The sequence below is a fragment of the Trichosurus vulpecula genome, chromosome 5, assembly GCF_011100635.1.
Source record: "Trichosurus vulpecula isolate mTriVul1 chromosome 5, mTriVul1.pri, whole genome shotgun sequence".
Classification (NCBI taxonomy): domain Eukaryota; kingdom Metazoa; phylum Chordata; class Mammalia; order Diprotodontia; family Phalangeridae; genus Trichosurus; species Trichosurus vulpecula.
The window spans coordinates 282,650,971-282,675,696 of record NC_050577.1 but is presented as its reverse complement, the minus strand read 5'-3'; the positions used below and the strand labels follow the sequence as shown (position 1 = coordinate 282,675,696).

The 24,726-nt window shown below is 36.4% G+C and overlaps 1 protein-coding gene across 1 annotated transcript in view; it reads left to right on the top strand.

Moving 5' to 3' along the window:
* The window catches only part of CAPRIN2 (caprin family member 2), a 60,111-nt gene extending 37,277 nt beyond the window's left edge, over positions 1-22,834 (top strand). The window contains exons 9-19 of the mRNA XM_036761767.1: positions 1,123-1,800; positions 3,629-3,751; positions 4,813-4,894; positions 8,251-8,306; positions 8,755-8,847; positions 11,956-12,066; positions 13,429-13,600; positions 14,845-15,027; positions 16,263-16,363; positions 20,833-20,899; positions 21,907-22,834. Of these exons, the coding sequence (XP_036617662.1) occupies positions 1,123-1,800; positions 3,629-3,751; positions 4,813-4,894; positions 8,251-8,306; positions 8,755-8,847; positions 11,956-12,066; positions 13,429-13,600; positions 14,845-15,027; positions 16,263-16,363; positions 20,833-20,899; positions 21,907-22,475 (2,235 nt within the window). The 3' untranslated portion in view covers positions 22,476-22,834. The remainder of the gene's footprint in view (positions 1-1,122; positions 1,801-3,628; positions 3,752-4,812; positions 4,895-8,250; positions 8,307-8,754; positions 8,848-11,955; positions 12,067-13,428; positions 13,601-14,844; positions 15,028-16,262; positions 16,364-20,832; positions 20,900-21,906) is intronic.
* The last annotated feature ends 1,892 nt before the right edge of the window (positions 22,835-24,726 follow it).

The window sequence follows — 24,726 nt, the reverse complement described above, 5'->3', positions numbered from 1 at the left end:
AGAATTAAATTTGTAGATTAACTTAAATAATACTTATATTGGCATAACCTAGTCATCAATATTGGATATTTAGTTTTAGTTTAGTTTTGTTTTGAAGGAGGGTTGTATCTTAAATGGAGTTCTCTTTTCTTTCTCCTGGATTTTGTTAGTAATGCTGATGATGTTTGGATTTTTAAAAATATTGTGCTACTTTACTGATGCCATTACTGATACTACTATACTGATGGTTGGGGTCTTCTTAATTCATTTTCTAGGGTTTTCAAAAGTTAACTTTAATGTCTTGGGCAAAAAGTAATAGTTTTTATTCCTTTCCCTACACTAATTCTCTTAATTTCTTGTTATTGTAGCTAGCATTTCTAGTTCTTTGACAAAAAAAGTATTGGTGACAGTGGACAGAATTGATTAACTCCCGATCCATCTAGGAAAGCTTTACAGTATTTTTCTATTATAAATCATATTAGTACTTGGTTTTAGATAAATGTTTTTGATAATATTAAAGAAAGATCCTTTTGTTCCTATGCTTTTTGAAAAACATGAATGATTGTCCATACTTCCATCAAAAGCCTTTTTTTTGGTATCTTCATATGGTTTTTGTTCTTGTCAATAAGCATTTTTAAATTCCAAATCATTATTTAATTTTTAGTATCAATCAAATTTGGTCACAATACACAAATGCCTTAGACTCTAACCCAATAAGTCATAAATCACAATGTTCTTTCCTTGTAATATATTGAGTTGCCTATGTCCTATGTAGAATCCAGGAAGCCGAATAGAGTTCACTAAAGAAGTGTAAAGATACTTCTGGTGTTTCGCTTCTACCTTAAACAGTCAAAGGCAGAAGCATAATAAGTAAGACCCAGGATGTGATCCATAGTCCTCAAATAGGTTTAGTTTTGTCTTTGTGGACTATAGGGCTCTCCGAACCCTTTTTTCAATTTCTCCATCAGTGTCTTCTACTTAAGCTGTTATATCATGCTCCTCTTTTATTTGTCCATTCCCCTGCCCTGATTTTGTTTGTGGCATAGTGAAAGAGATCTTGGCAGAAACAGGCACATTTATTCAGTCAAATAAATAACTTTCCTAGTTTTATATCTTAAGCATAAGTGGACTTCTCTGGTTTAGTTTCTCAACAGACGCTACCTATCTGAAGTTGAATATTCAAGCAAGAAATCAGAGGGAGAGCAATCTTGGGAAGAAGATTATACCAGGAAGCCAAAGCTTACGAAATGCTGGGAAGTGATTGCTGACTTAGAAGGCCAGAAGAAGCTTGAGTCCCTGATGTCTTGGGATTCTGTTAAGCAACAGGAGACTGCAAAGCCTGTATTAACTCCAGAACAGGATAATCAGGAGAGTTCAAAATCTACTACTATTGATATTCAGGAAGAACAAAAGACGCAAGAGATCTCTAAATCCAACATAGTTCATGGGTCATGGGAACAAGACATTCCTAAAGCTAATGCAGTCTGTGGTCAGGAGGAACAGAAGAAAAAAGGGTCACTAAAGCCTTGGGTTGCTCCTCTGCAGAAAGAGTTGGAGCCAAAGAAACAGACTCCCAACTCTTGGACTCCTTCTGCACAGAATGGGCAGAAGGCCATTAGGTCTTGGCCAGCTTCAGTTCATGAAGAACAAGATACAAAGCCATCTGAGATTCCAGAGCCATGGGAAGCCAATGTTGAGAGTCAGAAACAGGCTTTACTGCAGCAGTTACAATCTCCTTCAAAGTCTTGGGGACCTCCAGCAGCAAGCCTTGTAATGAATGGGCAACTGATGACCAGGCAGTATGATTCAGAGTCCAAAGATGTGAGTCGGGCATTATTCTGCTGTTAGAATTATAGAGAACTTGTTATCTAATTATATTGAGACCCGTTTTTATAGCCCTTGCCAAAAATAGCTTAAAAGAGATTTAATTTTGTTCTTTATTTACTAGACCCAGCTACCTTTGAGATATTCCATTTGTCTTTAGCTACTTCAGTTTGGGGTGAAATTTCCTCATGTGAAAACTAGTTAATTGGTGCTGAAATCACAGGCACTGGTACTGAAATGGTGACTCTTGCATTTTAGAACTGAGAACACAGATAGCAACACAATCATGAAGTGAAAAAAGTAGGTAATGTACAAAAACACTATGGACTAAAGAAAACTTTTTATACTAGAAATAATATTCTAGGTACAATAGTGATATCTTCTGGTATGGTTAATCTTACTGCTTCACTTTCATGCTTATCTCTGTTGATGTTGCTCCCTAACACCAGTTTGTACCTATCTGCTAAGGTAAGACATTTTGGTAGCTAAGACATGATTCAAATTTGAATTTTGCCCTGGGATATAGTGGGAATAGAAACGTTTCCTTCAGAGGTGAAACACTGGGTATAAAGATAGTTCATGGAGTAGCTAGCTTTGTTATATAGGAAAACATAGATTGGGAAAAAAAGAGAAGCTATGTCCAGGGAAACACTTGTGAGCCAACAGTTTTGATTGTTTGTTATTATACATTTAGCTATTAAGAATCTACACCTTCATTCAAGTTCAAGCTTTGTAATGGATTGTAAAAGGTTTTAGTGAATCTTTTGTAATCCCCATGGGTTCCTCTGTCTTTAATCCTTTTGTTTTAAATCATTTGTATTGCCCACAATGCAAAATTTATATCCCTCATTAAAGAATATAAAATTTTTTGTATTGGCCAGTATTTCGTACCTCAAAAGAGACTTGCTTGCAGTTGAACTCAAACCAAGGTTTCTCTCTGTAACCTTGTAATCCTTGGGCACATTCAAGCATAGAATAAAATAAATAAATGACCCCCAACTTATGTCTGTCTGATGAAGAGAGTATCTTGGTGGCAAAATTACTGCCACAATTCTGATTTATTTGTCCTACACGACATTTTTAAAAATGTTCTTCTAATCACTAACCTTAGATTTTTAAGCCTGTCTCTGCAGCCTTCTTTAGTATTTTATGGACTAAATTTGGCAGATGAGTAAAGTTACAATATGATTTTATGCCAATGTTTATAAAACTAGAACTGAACGATGGTTCTCAAACATGTCTTTGTCATCACCTTTATCCCCTTTTATCTTTATAAAATCAGAGTCTTTATATATGGCTTCTTTCTACTTCTGTTTACTCTTGAATGGAATTTGGTATAAGGATGGCTTTTTGTGTTGGGACCTGTCTGCTTCTTGAGAGATCAGAAAGGCCCATTTGTTTGGCAAACCCATCTCACAGACAGCCTGAGATCCAGAATACTTAAGAGTAATAAGTGTAACAGTACTTAAGGGTAGAACTTGAAGGTGAAGTGTGGCAATGTTTTTATGATCTGGAGGTTGCTTTATACAGCACCCTTAACTCCCTAGAACATGAAAAGAACCAAAAAGACTCTGAGGAAGTGAAAGTCTTTGTCTATGGACTTGGCCCTCAATTACTAAATGGTACATCGTGGCTACATTGAGTCATGTCTCATCATAGTTAGTTGGTCAGTCACTTCTATGTGAGTCATCAGGTATGTATATATATTAGCCCTTGAGTGGCATCATTGGACTGTGCAGTATGGCAGTGATAACTTAATGGCAAAGATTTCTTCAATAGAAGAATTTAATTTCATTTTCTTCTACCTCATGGACTTCTCTCTCAGGTGCCTAAGCTTTTGAATCAGTCTGCAGATACCCCTTCTGCCCCTCCAAATGATTCGGTTCTAAGGAAAGAAAAGCTTCAGGATCTGATGACTCAGATTCAGGGAACTTATAACTTTATGCAGGTAAGAGTCTAAGTGGTTTTTACTATATAGGGCCATTAAAACAATTGCTTATCAGCACTTTACTTCAATTGAACAAATCTGGGGTACCCACTCTATGTTCAGTAATGTTTAGGATTTAAAAGAATAAGATAGTCTCTACTCAAATATCTTATAACTCGCTTGGGGAGATAATAATAGTATTTACCTAGCACTCATCTAGTGCTCTAAGGTTGCAGAGCACCTTACAAATATTATTTCATTTTATCCTTCCAACAACCTTGAGATGTAGGTGCTAGTTATTCCCCCTATTTCATTGTGTAGGCAGAGGTTAAGTGACCTGTCCAGGGTTAGACAGCTAGTAAGTATCTGAAGAAGCATTTGCGCTCAGGTCTTCCCGACTCTAGGTCCAGTACTCTATTCACTGTACCACCTATCTGCCTTGCATAAAACAAACTCTGAGTTAGATCAAGCTATGTAAAAGCTTAGATTTTCTAGGCTAAATCAGGTCAACTAAAGTATGGTAAAAGTTCAAAGGTTAAGGCCATTAAATGTAAAACTAGAAAGGGAAGGCTTCATGGAATGGCTAAGTTTGACTGGTATAAGGAGGAAATGGGGAATTCAAATTTAAGCAGTATCATTAACTCAGTAACATGAACCACTATGTGTCTGAGATAAAATAAATTGGAGTTTCTCTTAGTTTACTTGAATAAAGGCTTTGCCACACAAAAATGAGGGCTAAGACACTCTCATGTAAAGATGATGTTTTGGAAATTGTTATTTTTCCCCCAAGTGAGAATTATTCCATATAATTGTAGAAAGTGGCTTCAATTATTTTGGCAGCTGCTTTAGACTAGCCTTCTTTAAAAAGCTGCTTTAAACTTTTTTTTACAGAAGGTAGGAGGATATAAGTTTAATATTCTACTACAGCTTTCAAATAAAAATACTCTGCATCATAAAAGTAACTACAGGCAAGTTTGAGCTTATAGCTTGCATACTGGTAACAGAGCTTTTAAATGAATTAATAATCTTTGCTCCTTCATAATCTTTAATTTTGCTTTTTTAAAAAAAATGGTAAACTTAAGGAATCGGTTTTGGATTTTGACAAGCCTTCAAGTGCAATTCCTTCACCACAGCTGCCTTCAGTTATTCCAGATAGTCCTGAAGGTATGTAATCAGTCTGAAATCTTTAGTTACAGCCACCCTTTCATAATAAAGAGTGATCCTGCTGGAAAATCCTGCCAAGTTGGAAGGAGCTCCAAATTGACTAGTCATCTGTGCCTGCCCAGTGCTTATGTGATTGTTGAATTTGGTAGGGACAGACATTTAGGTAATAGAGTAAAATGACATTTCTTGAAATTCCCCAACCTATTATATAATTTGGAGGTAGAGCATGGCAACATTTGAAGCGTTGTCCATTCCTTCTCTTGTAGTACATATTCTCATAGTCTTGTCAAGTTGGCCTTCATACCAGCAGTTATTTTGATTCTTAAAATACATGTGAAACTTTTTTTGTTAGAATGCAGGCTTCTCGAGGGCAGGAATTTTTTAATTTTTGTGTTTGTATCCCTAGGACCTTAAGAAATGATTGTGGATGGATTGAAACTGTTTTATATACCTAAACCTAGTACAGATATCAAACCTGCTTAGCCAAAAAATTGGATATATTGAAACTTACAATCTGTAAAATTGAATATCATTGAACTTTGGTTTTTCAAAGTGACTCAGACTCCAATTTTATGACAGCTCAATGCAACAAATATATATTAAGTGTCTGCTATGTATGAGGCTCTGTATTAAGTCCACTGGGGTTACAAATATGGGTATAACCAAGAGTGTGCTGGTTGTTCATCCTCTGTTCTTGAAGAGAACCAATGACATCATGAGGGTGATGTCTTAATTTGTGAATGAATTGGATATAAGTGAGGCAAAGCTGCGCAGAGTTATCAGCCCCACTCTCTCCTTCAGCATCATCGAAGTCCAGCGGGGTGTGCTGGTAAATGTTTAATAATTTGCTGAGGGTAGTGGGGGAGAAGAATATACACACAACACACTTAAGTCAGTCAGTAAGCATTATTAAGCACCTACTACGTGTCTGGCACTGTGCTAAGTGCTGAGGATACAAAGAAAGGTAAAAGCCAGTCCCTGTCTTTGAGCTCAAAATCTAATGGGAGAGACAACAATCAAACAGTTATACACAAATAAGCTATGTACAGGATGAATAGAAAGTAATGAATACAGGAAGGCACTCAAATTAAGAGAGATTGATAAAGGCTCCCTGTAGAAGATGAGACTTAAGCTGGGACTTGAAGGAAGTCAGGGAAGCCAGGAGGAGAGACAAGGAAGGAGAGTGTTGCAGGCATAGGGCAAAGCCAGAGAAAATTCCCAGACGTGAGAGATGGAGTGTCTTGTTTGTTGAACAGCAAAGAGTGTCACTGGATCAAGTATGTGGGAGGGGTAAGGTGTAAGATGATTTGAAAGGTAGGGGTGTGAGGGAGGGCTGGATTATAAAGGGATTTGAATGTCAAACAGTTTTGTATTTGATTTTGGAGATGATAGGAAACCACTGGAGTGTGAGGATGACACAGAATGATGCTTTAGAAAAGTGAATTTGGTTGATTGAATGAATGGTGGACTGGAGAGGGGAGGGACTTGTGGCAGGCAAACCAACTAGCAGGCTATTGCAATAGTTCACGAGTGAGGAGATGAGGGCCTACATCAGAGGAGAGAAGGGGATGTATTTGAGAGATGTGACAAAGCGGGAATAAAGAGGCCCTGGCAAGTGAAAGCTAGATTCAAAGATATCACCAAGGTTGAAGGCCTGGGTGACTGGGAAGATGGTAATGCCCTCAGTAGTAAAGAGGAAGTTTACAAGGGGGAGGAAAAGATAATGGGCTCAGTTTCGGGCATGTTGAGTTTAAAGTCAACTGGATTACTGGACGGCCTGCCTACTGGACATCCAGCTGGAAATGTCTGAAAGGCTGATAGAGACTGAGATTGGAAATCTGAAGAGAGGTTACGGCTAGATAGATTGATTTGTGAATCATCAGCATTTTAAATTTAATCTGCATTATTAACATTTTTTCCATCATCCTTAGGTCTGGACTATCAATGAAACCATAAGTCAAGACCTGATATATAATGTACTTGCTCTTGCAAGTTGATTTGAGCTGGCTTCTGCACACCCCTGGATATAACATATGTCTTGCTTTTGAAGAAATTACAATATAATGATGATGGTGAAAGAGAAAGACAAATTCCCTGCAATGATACAAGGGAGAGGCCTAGACAAAATGATCTGAAAAACTGAAGCGTCATTTCCCCCTGGATGAGGGAGAGGTCAGAAACCAGTCAGGGAAGGTTTCATGGAAGAGATGGCATCTGAGTTTGGCCTTGAAGGAACATGAATGTGATTCCCATCCCAAGAATGGAAGAGATGAGACTACCAAGGGAGGGACTTTGTAGGAAAATGAGAAGAGGGTATAGGACAGAACTTTGGAGTATATCCACATTTAGAGGTCAAGAGGATGTGTTATTAGCACAAAAAGTTGAACCATGAAAATATAGTGTCATTGAAGCCAAAGGGAGACAGTACCAAGAAGTAGGTGGAGGAAAAGGAGGATGGGGTTGAGATTTGAAGATGATAGGAGAGGAGGGAAATCCATTTGCTTCAATGATAAGGAGGTTAAAGGACTTTCAAGTGAGCTATTTCAGAATAGTAGGGATACAAGCCAAATTATTAAGGGTCTGAATAGTGAATGAATAAATGAAAAAATATTAAGTATTTGCCATGAACAAAGAACTGTGCTGAGCAATGAGTCACAAATACAAAAGTCTGACAGTTCCTGCCCTCAAGGAGTAGCTTACATTCTTATTTACTTTTCACTTTTTTGTTATGAACCTCACAAGCATAAATATTTCCCTATATAAAGGAACAGAAAAAGGATTGCATATGAGACTGAATCTCTCAATGTGCAGCTTGGAATTTGTTTTTTTTTAAGGCTAGAATAAATGTAAGTATATTGACACACCCTTTTCAGTAACAATGGCAGTTGATTTGATTATAGTTCCAGAATTTTTTTTCCTCTTTTTTTTCCTCACTACACATTTGGTAGTGGAGAAGAGATAAGACCGTAGCTTGAGCGGGGTGGTAGCCAGGTTAAGGGAAAGTTTTTAGAATAGGGGGAATGAGGAGGTTTATACCCTGTAGTTAACGACTTGGCTCTTTTTATGAAAGTTCAAAATACCACTTTCTTCCCCTGTGTTTTTTTAATCCTTGTAATATCAATGTGTAACATAGTGGGAACAGGCATCTTTTTTCCCTCTTTTTGGCAAATTTTTCTCCAACTTCTTATTTTAAAGATACAGTATCAAACCTTTAGTGAACTGAACATTAGATGTTGTATCTCACCTGCAACTAGTACTTTTCCCAATATCCCCTCTGACTTGCTACCTAGTTTATAGAGATGAAAGAAATAAAATCTCACTTTTTTTTAACATTAGCTTACTTATATATTTTGCAGCTTCCATAGAACAGAAACTACCCAACCAAAATGACTTTCTTCAAGAGCCATTACAAGTAAGTTCTTAATCTCTAGAGTTGTTAGTCACTGTCCTTTTGACCTTGACTTCTTAAGAACACAGAACTTAAATAGCTCCTAATGAGAAACCCTTGTTCTGTACGCTACTCAGACACATAACTGATCATAAATTATCTTGGAATGAGTGATTCTAGGATAGAGTAGAATATGTATTGGGAGTGAAAGGAGTAAGTATGAGTTGCCCTCTAAACAACTGGCTCCTGAACTGTAGTATTCCATGCATAGCTTGCTTAGTACATTTTAGAACTGGGAGAGATATTTGAGTGTAGTTACTGAGCTGTTTGTACTTTACAGACTTTTGTGGGTAGTATAATTTTACTGCTGATTTAGTCATACTCATGACCAAAAGGCTCCTCTTATATGGCAAAAAATGTATGTTTTGGTAAATTATATTTCACTTTGATCATTATACTTTCCTCTGTGTAGGCTGCTGCTTCTCCTGTTAAGCATAGTACGAATTCTTTAGTGGTTGCTGATCAAGCTTCTTCTGGATCTGAAACAGAGCTAGAGACTCCTCAGGTAAAAGATATATTGATGCTGATCATAAAGCAAAACTAGCTTTACTTTTGTCACTAAGTAGAGGTAGTGATAATGAGGCTGATCATTACTTATAAACTGTAATGAATATGGTTCCATAGTTATGCTTGACTAATGTGTTGAGTAATACCTGGCTGTGTTTTTGTCAAACCAGCCCCATTCTGCCTTGATAGAATAAGGAATAAAAGCTAAATAACCAAATGGAACAGTAATTTGATTTGGAAAGTAGATTTAACCTGTAATAAAGTAATAGAAGAGTGTATGTTCAGTGCATTTTGGAGGGAGGGTATGAAATAGAGCTAAAATTGATTGGAACATGTAGGGGTCTATGATCTTGGGTTTGGTATCACCCCAGAGTTGTACTTGAACATTTTAAGGCATAGAAAGACTTGGAAGGGGTACATGTAGACCAAAGGGGAGCCTGAGACCGTTGAGATTGACTTAAAATCCCTAGGACCTTAGAACTTAAGATTTTGCTTAGTCACACCTAAGATTTCTGAAAGCTCAACCAGAGTTGGGGAAATGAGTATGTTCATCCACTTTTCACCCTTTACAATTCTTAAGCATTGGGGTAGATTTAAGTCCTTGGCTTTGAAGAGATGAAATGTTTCTTTAACTGAACAGAATGGAGTTATTTCGGTAGTCTTGGCCTAATCTTTTTGTGTTTGTGCCAAGTACTTACATTGCTGAATGGCTGAAAACTCAATTGGTAAACATTTGTTAAGTGCCTACTATGTGCCGGGCTAAACTGGGGAGAGAAAAACAGACAAAAGACTGTTCTTGCCCTCAAAGAGCTTAAAATCTAATGGGGGAAGACAACATGCAAACAAATATATACAAAGCAAACTGAGTACAGGAAAATAGGGGATAATTAACAGGGGAGACACTGGAATTAAGAGGGGTTGGGGAAGGCTTCCTGTAGGAGGTAGGATTTTAGTTGGGACTTAAAGGAAGCCAGGGCGGTCAGTAGTCAGAGTAGAGAAGGGAGATCTTTCTAGGCGTGGGGGACAGCTAGCAAAAATGTCCAGAGCTGAGAGATGGAATGTCTTGTTCATGAAATAGCCAGGAGGTCACTGTCAGTGGATTGGAGTATGTATTGGGGTGTAAAATGTAAGAATGTCTTGAAGGGCTGGGGTCAGGGAGTGGGGGTAACTAGGTTATGAAGTGCTTTGAATACCAAACAACATTTTGTGTTTTTTCCTGGAGGCAAATAGGAAGGCACTGGAGTTTATTGAATAAGGGGGTGACATGATCAAACATGTTTTAGGAAAACCATTTTAGTGTCTGAACAGAGGATGAATTGGAGTGGGGAGAGACTTGGGGCAGGCCAACCCACCTGCAATAATCCAGATGTGAGGTGATGAGAGCCTGCACATGAGAGGTGGCAGTGTCAGAGGAGAGAAAGGAACATATTTGAGAAATGTTGCAAAAGTGAAATTGACAGGTCTTGGAAACAGATTGTATATGGAGAGTTGGGGAGATAGTGAGGATCACTCCGGATGACTCCTAGATTGAGAGACTGAGGGACTGGAAGGTGTGGCAATGTTACTTTGACTTTTTTAAGGGCAGAAATAGTAACCCTGAATATGTATCAGGGGCCTACAACTATTGCTTCTTCCCCCAAAGATTTTCTTCTACATTATTTGCCTATTGTCTTTAGGTACCTAGAGGGGGTAAGTGAAAGCCATGATAGAAGTGCTTATTTTTACATAAATTGTGAAGTGGCACTTAAAAATTTGCATGCTTTCTACATTGCTCTTTAATGAATTTTAGTTTGTATATAAGAATGAAAGGCTTTCTGGCTTTACTAGGTTTAAGCTTCTAAATAATAGACAAAAGAATGAAAAAATTATAAGGATTTGACTCGTTTCCTTAATATGTGCTATCTTTAGGATTACTGAGAGAAAAAGTATGTATCCTTGTCACTTTGAATTGAAATGTAGAGTTTATTGTAGCTGTCTTTCTGGTACAATAATAGTGGACATCAATATTGTGCTTAAAGGTTTGCAAAACCTTTTCCGGAAAATCTCACTTTAGCCTTCACTGAAACAATCTAAGATAGGTACTACAGGTATTATTCACAATTTTTTTAACAGATGAGGAAACTGATAAAACAGAGAAGTTTAGTATTAGAGGCAAGATTTAAACCCAGATCTGTCTGATTTCAATTCTAGAACCCTATTAGGTATGCTACTTTCTTGTTTATCAGAGTGCTATTTTGACAAAATGTTGGAAGTGCTTTTAGCTCTAGGTAACTGATTTTTTTTTTCATAATACATTACCTGGTGATTATAGTTTCTGTTAGAACAAGCCTCTGGAAAACATATAAAATGATATTCCAAATCAATTTAGAATAACATTGGGTTTTGATGCCAAATTGAAACTCATCCTTCATTTAAGGTGCTAATCCACCTCTTAGTATGATGTCCTGCTAGGCAGTAGATAGTCTGTTGAATATGAATGTGAAGCTTGCTGCCATGTCTAGTTAAGAGATAGTTAAACTTACCTGTAGCTGACTGTGTGATTTCCTTTAAACCCTTTGTTATATAATTTGTTTTCTTCACTTGTATGGACTGATAAATCTTTTGGCTTATTAAGAATTGATTATTAAAATAGACGTTTAACTTCCTGGCTCTTTTGGTGTTCACTAGCAGCTCTCACCCCAGTTTTGTGACTTAAATTATTGAATACAAACATTTGAAAATTATACTTTGACCCAAATTTTTAAGATTTTCTCAAACTGCAGTTTTATCAAATTTTACAAATTTTGAATTGGTTTTATTTGGGAAATCATAAATTTAAGAGTGTGTTAGCTGTATTTTCAACTGCTAATCTTCTAAATCGATGGAAGGCCTGCACTCAATTAAGACACTTTCCTTTGTCAGCATGCTGCTACAAATCAAGCACTGGTGTGCATCCTCAGCATTCAAGATTTGAATTGTAAGCACAAGCTAATCTTTTGTTTGGCTATGTCCAAATATCATCCTGCCCAGTCTGCTGACTTGTGACAATCTGGGGTTTAGTATAAGCTAACTACTTGTGGTATATAATGGATCACAGGCTGAAAACCCTAACATTTTTCTTCCCTAGGCAGCAATTCCTCCAAGTAAGCAGCTAACTTCACTACCTTCTGCAAATCCCCCCATGTCACAAGCTTCCCAGGAAAAGGTCTTCCAGTCACCTCCAGCAAGCAGTAGTACGGTAACCATGAATATAGTGACCTTTTAAGCTATGCAGACAGGAAGGATGGAATTTGTTCATGGTTCGGGGTTCATGTTACTGTGATGTTTATTTTATTTCTTTTATACTTAAGCTGTATGTTCTACCTTAAGGAAGATGAAAAAACATCTCTTTTTCTAGGGCTTGTAGTAGTTATCAAAATATTTAGTGAAAAATATTTATGCTAAATATATATTAAAAGAGCATATACCGCAGATCTAGTATCACCAGAACATTGTTGCACTTGCTGATTTTTTTTAAAAAGCAGCAGGGTACAGAGGCAGCAAATCTGAGATTACCATCAGATTTTTGTTGTTGTTGTTCAGTTGTTTTCAGTTGTATACAACTCCTTGTGAGCTCATTTGGGGTTTTCTTGGCAAAGATACTGGAGTGGTTTGCCATTTCCTTCTCCAGCTCATTTTACAGATGAGGAAACTGAGGCAAACAAGTAACCTCTGGAATCACACAGCTAGTAAGTGTCTGAAGCTGGATTTGAACTCAGGAAGATGAGTCTTTCTGACTCCATCCTGAAACATTGTTTTTGTCATGCTGCTAGGCTGAAACACAAATTCTTTAGCCTCACTTTCAGGGCTCTTCGTAGCGTGGCACCAAATTAATTTTTTAACTTTTTTATGACTTAAAATCAAAGCTGTCACTGTCCTCTGAATATGCCACCTGCATTCTCTCTTTGAGTCTTGCCACAGGTGCCTCCTTTGTCTGCTTGTCTGAATCCTTTCTAGCTTAAGGCTTGTCTCTTCTGAGATGCCTTCCTTGACCATATCAAACCCATGCATAGTAAGCTTTCTTTATCTCCTATGAAATTCTTTAACTTTAACTTTCTGTACTACTCATCTACACATTATCTTCTTCATATTTCTTGTGTCCTCAATTAAATTATAGGTACAGATTGTCTGTTTCCTATTTCTTTCAATGTCTTAAGCATGGTAGACATTCAAAATATCTTAATTATTTCTGTACTTATTAATCATTTAAAGGAATGGGCAAAAAAGTAAATGCGGATCACTAGGGTATAAACTTTGATGGGCATGGGAATGAGTAAATCAGTAAAGGATTCTTCAATGTGGAAAATACATGTGCCATTCTCCATACATGAAATAAATTATTAGAATAAGTAGAAATCTTTTATTTTGTTTATGTTAGCCTCTTTTTTGTGTGTTCATTACCTGGGTTATTTTGTCTTTTGCTATAGGGTTTAGATTTTGTAAGGAATCTAAAACTACCCTCAAGTATTGAACATTATGGAATTTTGTCAGATAGCTCTCAGTGAAATTCTCTTGCAAGAAAAATTCCAAACTACTCAAAATATACAATTGCCTCTCTAAGGTATTCAATGTGAATGCACCTTTACCTCCACGGAAAGAACAAGAGATAAAAGACTTACCCTATTCAAGTGGATATAATCAGAATTACACTACAGCAAGTACACAGACAGCACCCCAGTGCCAATTGCCATCAACACATACGGAACAAACTACTCTCTCCCAAGAGCAGACTGGTAAGAAAAACTTGGAATGTGAATGGATAGTAACAGTAATTACTAAGAACTTACTATATCCCAGTTACTACACTAGGTCCTGGAAACACAAATACAAGACAGCAAGATAGTCCCTGAGGGACCTGATACTGCCTTGAAAATACCACTACTCTTTCTTATTTAGTTAGGTGCAGGGCTATTTTATAATTTTTTATTTTATGTTTTTATCCAGACCAGAAGACCTGGATTTTTATTAGGATGAGGGATTTCTGGTATGGAAACCCCTTTTCACTAATAGATTAGTAACTCATTTGTAACTTAAAATTTTAGACTTGCTTTGAGCAGTAAGAGGTTAGGACATTTGCCTACAGTCACATTGTATGTAAGGGTCAAGCAGGACTTAAACCCAGGTCTTCCTGACTGGGGCTGGCTCACAATTTATTGTTGTGCAGTCTCTTATTTATGACTTACATAACAATACTCTTGCCAATCTCATTGAACATCTTGGGGATTGCAAATTATTGCTAGTGTGTATGAATCCAGTCATTTTGCTTACAATAGGCAGTTTGATTCAAGCGTGTCTGAAAGTGTGACCCTGCGCACAGGGTCACACTTCTGGCTGTGTCAGTTTCCTCATCTGTGAAAAAGAGATAGCAATAGCTCCTAACTCCCAGGGATGTTGTGGGGATCAAATGAGATAATATTTGTAAAATTCTTTGGAAGCTTTAAAGTACTTTATGAATGCTGGCTATTGAAAGCAGTCACTGATGATCTATTATATAGCTAGCCTGTTTTCATGTTATGCTTCATGTTTTTCTTACATTAGACATCCAATTAAAATGAGGGGAAAAAAACTTATTAAATGAACTTTCAATGTATAGTATTGAGGGAGACCTTAAAGGTGGGATTGTTATTTTGAGATGTTATTCTGTCCTACTCTATGAGAAAAATTAAGAAAATTTTGAACTTAAACTACATTTGTTAATTAGCATTGGCCTTTCACTACCTTAGAAACCATTTTTTTTTTAATCTAAACTAGTGGTTATGGTGACTAGAATGCTGGACTTGAAGTCAGGAAGACCCAAGGTACATATGATTGTGATGTGTAGTTACATTTATATACCAGAATTTTGTCAGAGAGAGAGAGACACACACACACAGAGTTACCAGATTTTTTTTTCTCTCAGTAATTTTAATTCAGCAACAATATTCACATTTCTTGATTCTTAACTCTTGGTATTCTCATGAACCCTCTCCTTATGCAGCAAACAGTCAACTGGATGGAGCAATTCAAGTAAGCAGTGGTAGCCTTGCCTTTTATCCTGCACAGACTAATGTGTTCCCCAGATCCACCCAATCATACCTTAGTAACCGAGGATCTATTAGAGGATGTACTCGTGGTGGGAGATCACTGACAAATTCCTTTCGCTCCCCTGGTGGGTATAAAGGTATGATTTTAAATAAGTTTCTGTTATGCTTCATTTTTTTGTCTTTGTATTTTTAATGTTTTTTTTTAAACTTCTGTCATTGCTTTTCCATAAAATACCTTTAAACAAAATAAACTCAGACGGTTACCCCTCCCCACCCCACCCATGGCCCCTTCTGCATCTACTGAGATGAAAGAGTTTGTTTCTTCATTGGTTCTCTGGAATCACGAATCTGTGTTGTTTTGAGTTCCAATCTTTTATATTATTTTCTTTGCATTACTGTAATGATTATGTATGTTCTCATGATTCTGCTTCATTCACTCTGCATTAGATCAAAGGAATGTTCCCAAAAGATTCCCTAAATTCTTCATAATTAATTATTATGGTGTAATTACATTCATATACTCTCATTTTTTTTCAGTCATTCCTCATGATCATGTACTTGGTTGTCTAGTTTTTCTTTTGTTCCCCTAATGAGTTCTGCATAGATTTTATCAGACTTGAATCGTCTTGATTTTTGCCTCTCTACCATTTACCTTTATCATATGTGATAAATTATAAATTCTTTAAATGTCTTCTGCTTTTAGAAGAATATTTATAATGTATCTAAAGCATATGTGGCAAGCCTTATTTTTTTTTTTATAAAATGAAAAAAGTTGATTATATTACTTGATACGGGAAAGGTTGCCCATATTTTTCTGGGATAGATGTTTGTCTGTCTTCTGTGAGAATTCAAATCCTTGCTTCTTGAAAAACCTTTTGCTTTGTATGATAAGTAAACCTAGTAACCTCAGTGACCAGAGTATAACACATATAGCAATCCGAGAGTCTTCTAGAAATTTTTTGGTGATTCAGTCAGGAGTTGGTAAACTATAGCCAGTAGGTCAAATGCCAACTGACCAGGGAGCTAAAAATGGTTTTTACATTTTTAAATAAAATTATATGGTATTTTAAACTGTAAAAGCCGTTCTTAGCTCACAGACCATACGAAAAGGGGCCTGGATTTGATCTTTAGGTCATAGTTCGATGACCCGTGATTTAGATTAATGAACTTATTTTATTAATTCACCTACTAATGAACTTATTTCTATCCTTAGATAGCATAAAATAATCTCATTTTCTTTTGTGTCAATTTGTGAAGATAAATCCAAATTTGTAAATATAATTAATATATCATTTAAAACCTAAGGTAAATCTTTTCAGCAAAGGAAAGGATAATTTAAGAAGTCTGATAGTGGTAATTTTTAATTTTTTAGGTTTTGATACTTACAGAGGATCCCCTGTCATTGCCAATGGCGGTTATGGTCACTTGCAGTTCCAAGCTAGAGAATATCCTGGAACACCATATTCCCAAAGGGTAAGGAAAGATACATACTGGTTCAATTGTTGATGAATTAAAATGGTAACCACACTAGAATATCTTTAAAAAGCCATCTCTCAAGAATGGAATGTTCCTAAACATACTAAGGTATATATTGGTGACAACTTGACACAAAACTCTTCAGATATGTCAGAATATAAATCCTATACAATAAAACATAATTTTTAGGTTACACCAACATATATGTAAAGTATCAGACTACATGCTGAGGAAGACATAATACTTATGTAATATTTTATTAAAACTTATTAAGTACTTTTCTCACAACAGTTCGAGTCATTTCTCTTGCACAAATGTAAACCCTATTTGATACAAGAAGAAGTTGCGGCACAGAAGTTAATTTTCTAAGCCCTGCCCTCTTGGAGCTTAGTATGCAAAAATTTTTGAACAACTAAGTATAGAAGGTTTGTGAAATGTTGGAATAACATTTGAGAAGGCTTAGGTTCAAATCCTACTTTTGACTCTTTAGTTATATGACTTTGGCAAGTCAATTAACACCATGTGTTTTCTGAAACTCCCTAGAACTTCCTCTCATAAGTCATAGGTTATGATGTGCATTGGTGGAAGGAGGAGTTGGAGGGGTATTCTCTATTCTGATCACGTTTCTTTCTGTATTATAGCTAAGTTCATAAGAGAGGTATACAGTTCTGCTGAATTCTGTGGAGGGAAAAGTCATTACTACTGGAGTTTGTGAGTCAGATCAAAGGGGGTGGCATCGGAATTGGGTTTTGAAGGATGAATAAAAATTAAACAGGCATTCTAAACATTGGGAATGTAATAAGTAAAGACATTAAAGGCGGAGGGAGTATATATGGGAGATGGCAAGTGGTCCAGTTTGATAAATAGAGTATGTGGAGATGTGAAATAAAGACATCTGGAAATGCAGGATGGTTCCCAATTGCTGCTGTTGTTCTTTGTCCTTCCTTCTTGAAGAGGACCATGACGTCAGGAAGGTAATGCCATGACTTGCAAGTGCATTGGATTTAAGTGAGGGAAGGCTGTGCAAAGTCACCAGCCTCACTTTCTCTTCTGGAGCCATCTGGGTCCAGTAGCAAGATATAGATCAGGATGACTGGAGATGGGCCCCTGGTGCCCATTTATGGAGGACTTTGAATGCCAGAGTAAGAAGTTTGAACTTGGTGCGGCACAACTAAGTAAGAACAATTGAAAAGTTTTGTGCAGATTAATATCAGATACCTATATAAAGAAAATTAGCATTACTAGAAAGTTAAGAAGTGATTGTTATGGAGAGGAGAGAAAAAAGACCAGAATACCTATTGGGAAGCCATATCAATAATGCTACTAAATGGTAACAAGGGCTTGGTAGAATCAACAGAATTGTCTCTTTCCTCCTTCCCTCACCTTCCACATCCAAAGATAATGCTACAGTTTTCTAATATGGAAGACTAGATGATTAGTGGTGCCAGTGATAGGAAGGATAAAGGTAGTCAGGAACTGATTTTAGGGAGCAATATAAATTTAGCTTTAGGGATATTGATTTCAAGGTGATGGTGGGACATAAGTTGTTCAGTCATTTCAGTCGTGTCCAACTCTTCTGGACCCCACTTGGGGGTTTTCTTGCAGAGATACTGGATAGGTTTGCCATTCCCTTCTCCAGCCCATTTTACAGATGAGGAAACTGAGGCAAACAGGGTCAAGTGACCTCCCCAGAATCACACAGCTAGTAAGTGTCTGAGACTGGTCGGGAAGATGAGTCTTTCTGACTCCAGGACTGACACTCTGTGCACTTTTGCCTCCTAGCTGCCCTCTGGAATATAGGTAAGAATTGTTCTAGAGGAATTTGGAGATATAAGTTTAAAGTTTAAGAGAGTATTTAGGGCTGATGACAATTTGAGGATTATCTGTGGAAAGATGATCATTCGAGGCCATGGTAGTTAATGAGTGTGAACAGTTGTTACTTAACCCTAGTTCTTAACCCTCCCTCTCTTTGAAAAGACAGAACCTTTGTGAAGCAGTTAACTGGGGGAAAATAATTTGCAGCACATTTTTCTGATACAGGCTTCATATCCAAGTTTTATAAGGAACTAATACAAATTTAGAAGTATAAGAACCATTTCCACATTGACAAATGGTCAAAGGATATAAACAGGCAATTTTCAAAGGAAGAAATTCAGGCTGTCAGCTGCCATATTAAAAAATGCTCCACATTACTAATAATTGGCAAAATGTAAATTAAAACAACTCCAAAGTTCTATTTCATACCCATTATATTGGCGAAAATGAGAAAAATGGAAAATGACAAATATTGGGGCAGTGAGGGAATGGGGATTATTCACTGCTGATAGAATTGTGAAGTGTTCTAGCTATTTTGGAAAGCAATTTGAAACTCTGTCCAAAAGGCCCCAAGCTTGTATACCTTTTAACCCAAAAATACCACTACTAGGTCTATAACCCGAAGAAACCGAAGAGAAGGACCTACATGTGTAAAAATATTTCTAGTAACTCTTTTTTTTTGTAGTACCAAAGAACTGGAAGCTTAAAGGGCTCCCATCAATGGGTATGTGGCTGAACAAAATGGCGACATATGGATGGGAATATTATAGTACACTAAGAAATGGCAAAAGGAGTGGTTTCAGAGACAGTTGCAAAGACTTGTATGAAGAGTGAAGTGAGTAGAACCAAGAGAAAAATTTACACAATACCATGCATAGAAAAACAGTTTTGAATAACTTAAAATCTGATCGGTGTAGCCATTAAGCATGATTCAAGAGGCCTGATGATAAAACATACTACCCATCTCCTGTCAGGTGCTGGACTCGATGTCAAATGAGACACATTTTTGAACATAGCAACTGTGGAGTTTTTTGGATTTTTTTTTTTTTTTTTTTGGTTTGGCTAGGCATGCTGATTTAGAGGGTTTTGCCTTTTTTTTTTCTTTTCCAGTGATGTGTGTGAGAAGGGAGAGAGGAAATAAATGCTTGTTAACTGAAAAAATTAAAATTAAAATTTTCCAGTGTTCTGTCTGTATTTTTTTAAAAAAAAATAACCCAGCTGACTTAAGGGATTAGATCAAAAGCCAGTCAAGAAGAACAGTTAAGAGGAGAAATGAGATTTGCATTTCTGAAGTTAAGGAGATAATAGCATTCAGAAGGATTGGGTAGCCAAAAATTACCCCCAAAAAGGGGAAGGGAGCAGTTAGAAGAATGCCTTTTATTTAGTTATAAGGTCAGTGGTGAGCTCTTGAGAGTTTAAACTTTGTGGCGGGAAAAGAAGCCATATTATAAGGGACACCCAATGTTAATGAAAAAATGGAACATACTTTTTCACTGTAAAATAACTCTTTAAAGAAGTTGAGTAGTGAAGGATGAGAGTTGGGTTTGTATCTAAATTGTGTTGGAGGTTGACGGGAAAGATTTTTAGGGTGGAAAGATAAAGCACATTTTTGTATGAAGATAGGAAGCAGTCATTTGAGAAAGTTAAGATAACTTCAGCATCTTCCTTTCTCATTAATGTAAAAACCTGGAGAATACAGAATGGGCTTAGGAATGTAACAGAATTATATAGCAGTATTAATCTGTCACCTAGAAAAGTTATGTGATTTGCCTGAGGTCATACAGCTTGTAAGCTGCAGAACTGAGATCCCAACCCAGGTCCTTTGATTCTAAATCTAGCAGTCTTCCAACATTATTTCTCTTGACCACTGATCATTTCATTGTAGCATGAACCTCATTTTTCATCTATGTGTATCACTTGAATACTCTGTTCCTAATTCACTTGAGGCCCTTACCTGTGTGATTTTGAACAAACCTCTTAATCTTTTACATTATTTATTTTATATTATTATATATTATATTATTTATAAAATTAGAGGGTTGAACTAGGTGATCTCTAAGGTACCTGCGGCTTAGATTCCAGCTCTAGATCTATTACCTTTAACAGATAACGTATATTTTTAAAAATAAATCAGATTTCATACCTCTCATAAATGGAAGACATAATTGTGCCCTTGGGTTCTTTTAAAACTTCTTTAAAGGTCTTTAAGTAAAATTCCACATGTTTCATCACTTTGGCTTTTATTTGAAATGCCATCTTCTCTCTAGATCCATGCCTGAAGCCTGTTCAGTTTGTGCTTTGCCTTCAAAAAATTTGAATCCTCCACCACCCTCACCATGATGAAGGTGGCATATATGTATGCATTTGTGCATAGATATCTATATGCAGATTTATATGTTTGTGTGTTATGTGTACAGATATAAATCTTGACCTTTTGAGAAACAAGTTTTCCCCTGGCTACAGAAAAGGAAAATTTACGGTTCAGGGTTACTTACAAGGGACTGTTGTAACCATTTCTGTGAATATGACAGGGTGACAAAAACTTAAGCTAGCTGCTTGGCTTGTGAGACAAGTTGCTATGTTATATGACTGTGTTCAGGTGGACAGCTAATATAAGAGTTGAGATCAACATTGTGACGTGTTCCTTTTAGGATACTAATTTCCAGCAGTGTTATAAACGAGGAGGACTCTCTGGTGGTTCCCGTACAAATTCAAGAGGTGAGTTGTCATGGCTCTGAGACAGATTAAAAAGTCCAAGACTTTCTGAGTAATTAATAATCTGTTAATTAGGTTAGTAAATAATAAATCGAGGTCAGTGGTTTCTCTCAGTAACCAAAGACTCCAAATGTTGATTGCTGAATGCTTACATACCTGTGGAAAAGGGGGTATTGCTGATGGGTGAAGATCAACTCTGATTGGTTAACAATTAATGAGAAAATTAATATTATAATGAAGGGTAGGCTTTTTGTAATTAGAAGCTGAGGGATGTGACTTTGAACTTGTCAGACTGCCAGTTGAACAGTGGTGGGGTTATGGTAAGAATTCTACCTAGATAAGATGGTCTGGGTGGGGTGAATTTGGGAGCTAGGTCAGAAAAAAGTCTCCTTGAGAGACTTTGAATGAGAAAGCAAAAAGAGGATCTTTGGGTCCCATATATAAAATTGATTATTAACATAATAAAATAATCATTTTTCTTGGCACTAAGCATTGAATAGTTATTTACGTTACATTCCAAATTTGTAGGTCTTGTTTTCTTTTCAGTTAGCAATTGTAGGATCATGAATTTAGAACTAGAAGGAAACATAGTCACTATTAGCTGTGTGACCATGAATAAGGAATTTAACTCTTTTTGTCTTCGTTTCCCTTATTAGCAAGTGAAAAGTCTAGACCAGTTAAAGGTTCCTTCCAGCTTTTGTTTTAAGATTCCCTGTTGGTTTTGTCCTCCAAATCCAAGGATGCTTAAATGATGAGTTAAATAACCATGGCACACCAATATATAGAAATGCAACAGTATAAAAATATTGCCATCTAGAATGTTTGCCATAAGGAAATAATTGTCCTTCAAAGTCTAGCCACATATACCATAGGTATAATTACATGTTTCATTTATAGAACTGCAGAATTCAGTTCAGAATGTTTATGTAACTGTAGCCAACTAATGTTAAATATAAATTTAAAGCTAATTGCCTCATTACAAAACATTCAATGTTCCTAATACTATATAGCAGGGTGGAGTGATTCTTCTCAGGTGAACAGTCCAGAACGAGAAAATGAAACCTTCAACAGTGTTGACTCTGGACAGGGAGACTCTCGTAGCATGACCCCTGTGGATGTGCCAGTGACAAGTCCAGCAGCCACCATATTGCCAGTACATGTATATCCTCTCCCCCAGCAGATGAGAGTTGCCTTCTCAGCAGCCAGAACCTCTAACTTGGCCCCTGGAACTTTGGACCAGCCTATTGTGTTTGATCTTCTTCTGAACAACTTGGGAGAAACTTTTGACCTTCAGCTTGGTAGATTTAATTGTCCGGTTAATGGCACTTATGTTTTCATCTTTCATATGTTAAAGCTGGCAGTGAATGTTCCACTATATGTCAATCTGATGAAGAATGAAGAAGTTTTAGTATCAGCTTATGCTAATGATGGTGCTCCAGACCATGAAACTGCTAGTAATCATGCAATTCTTCAGCTATTCCAGGGAGATCAGATATGGTTACGTTTACATAGGGGAGCAATTTATGGAAGCAGTTGGAAATACTCTACTTTTTCAGGATATCTCCTTTATCAGGACTGAAAATCAACTATAGATTTATACTAGATAAAGCTCCTTATGATAGGGGATTAAAGGAGAAACTGACCATTTATTTATGTTTGATTTCAAAGGAAAAATACTATTTCTGGAGGAATTAGGAGGTACTGTTCCTTTTTTTTCTTTTCATCTTCCAATTCCCTAAGTGAAATCTTAAAGTTGAATTACTAACTCAGCATTGATCTAGCACCTCATAAATTGTTATGCAGCCTTGCTAGTAAAGCTGTGAATGTATGTTATTTGCCATGAATCTTTAAAACTGTATCAATGTCCAAGCTTACTACACTGATTGCCTCAAGTTCAGTAAAGTTACAATGCCTTGTTGTGCCTCAATAAAACAGTAATATGCACTGTAGTTTTGCTGCTTAATTGAAAACAGACTCTTGGTTTAGACTTGATGATCCATTTGCAACCATTAAATATTCACAAGGAGCATGTATTGGGGTAAAATGTGGTATTGCAGCTGACTTTTTTCATTTTCTTGATGGGTCTTTATTGAGCATTACTTCCAAGTCATATATAAAACACATGAAATCCACTAACCTAATAGGCTTAAGACAATAACTAGCTATTTGACCAAAGATAAGTCACTTAACCTCTCAGAGCTTGTTTTCTCATTTTGCAGTATTGGTACTACCTACCTCACAATACTGTTGATTTTGCAAAGCTTCAAGCTCTGCGTATTATTGGTCAAATCGCTGATTCTCCCAGTAGTGATTCTATAGTTGTGTGAACTCTTCATGTAGTAAATCTTCCTAAAGCACAGGTCTGATTACCCCATTATTCAGTGAACTAAAGAGATTCCCCATTACTTCTAATAATAAATATAAAATTCTGTGTTTGGCTTCTAAAGTCCTTCATAACCAGGCCTCCTGCCTACCTTCACAGTTTTTTTATACCTTAATCCCTTCCACATAATCTGCTATTCAGTTACGTTTGTTTCACCTCCATGCCTTGAAATCTCTCCTTCCTCATCTCTCTATGATAGAAAATATAATCACATGCTAAACTACTGGATCTTTTTTATAGGAAAAACATTTACTACTTCATAAGCCCCAAATCAGTACCTCAGGAATGGATCAAAAATGTGTAAATGCTGCTTGGGCTTCTCAACTTTTAATTTTCTTATTTTCTTTTGCTTTTCATTTTTCTTTTGTTTTTACATTACTTTTGTTTCCAAATATATTCCTCCCTTTAAAATAAATGATCTTAAGCATTTGTATTGTAGAACCCATCTTATTTTTGAAGATTTCAAGTCAGCTCTATAGGTAATTGGAATAATTAAAGAAGGGATTGGGAATTTGGTAGCTTTTTCCAAATGGTAGATACCTTGGGATACCTAACTCTCCGGGGGCTTAGGTGACTAAATTTATATTACTCCTTTTTTTGTCTTAAATATGCTTAGGTTTGTTCTTTGAGCATCTTCTAGCCATTTTTTTTTCTAAATTTGAGATTCCTAAATTTAGAAAATTAAGGAGGGGCAGCTAGGTGGCACAGAGGATAGAGTACTGGCCCTGTAGGCAGAAGGACCTCAGATAAAATCTGGCCTCGGACACTTACTAGTTGTGTGATCCTAGGCAAGTCACTTAACCTTGACTGTCTCAAAAAAAAAAGAAAACGGAGACTGTTCATTAAGTGTTAGTTATATGACATACTAATGATTTCCAAACTTTGTCATTTCCTTAATGACTTTTTCTACATTTTATTTCAAATAAAAGCAACAATTCATTACATTTAAATATACAAAAATGGTGTAATAGATTTATTGAAAAATATAATTCGTGTATTTATAACAAAATGTCATCACATTAATGTAATGGGTAGGCTTGCTTTTCTACTGCAAAACTTTCAAAACATGTCATTAATTTTGCTACTTGGTACTTTCTCAACCACTAATTGAGATATTATCTTTATAAAAGCTACAACAAAAATATTCTAAATGGTTGTAAAGTTTGTATCAATTTGTTTGCTTAAACCAGAATATTCACCCTTAGCCAAAAAGTAACATCAGGTTCATACACTTGTTTCAGTATACTATCACAAGATAACTCACTTAAGTCTTCGTTGAGGAGTAAAATTAGATATATCATTTGCTCATGGCAAATGTGTTCCTTATCCATTCATATTTTAAAATGGTAGTTAAATGAGAATTGCTTCTGCAGACTGGTCAAATGAATCATAAGCATATTTCCTATCTAATCTGCAGAGCAAATTTTTTTTTTAAATTGGTAAAGAT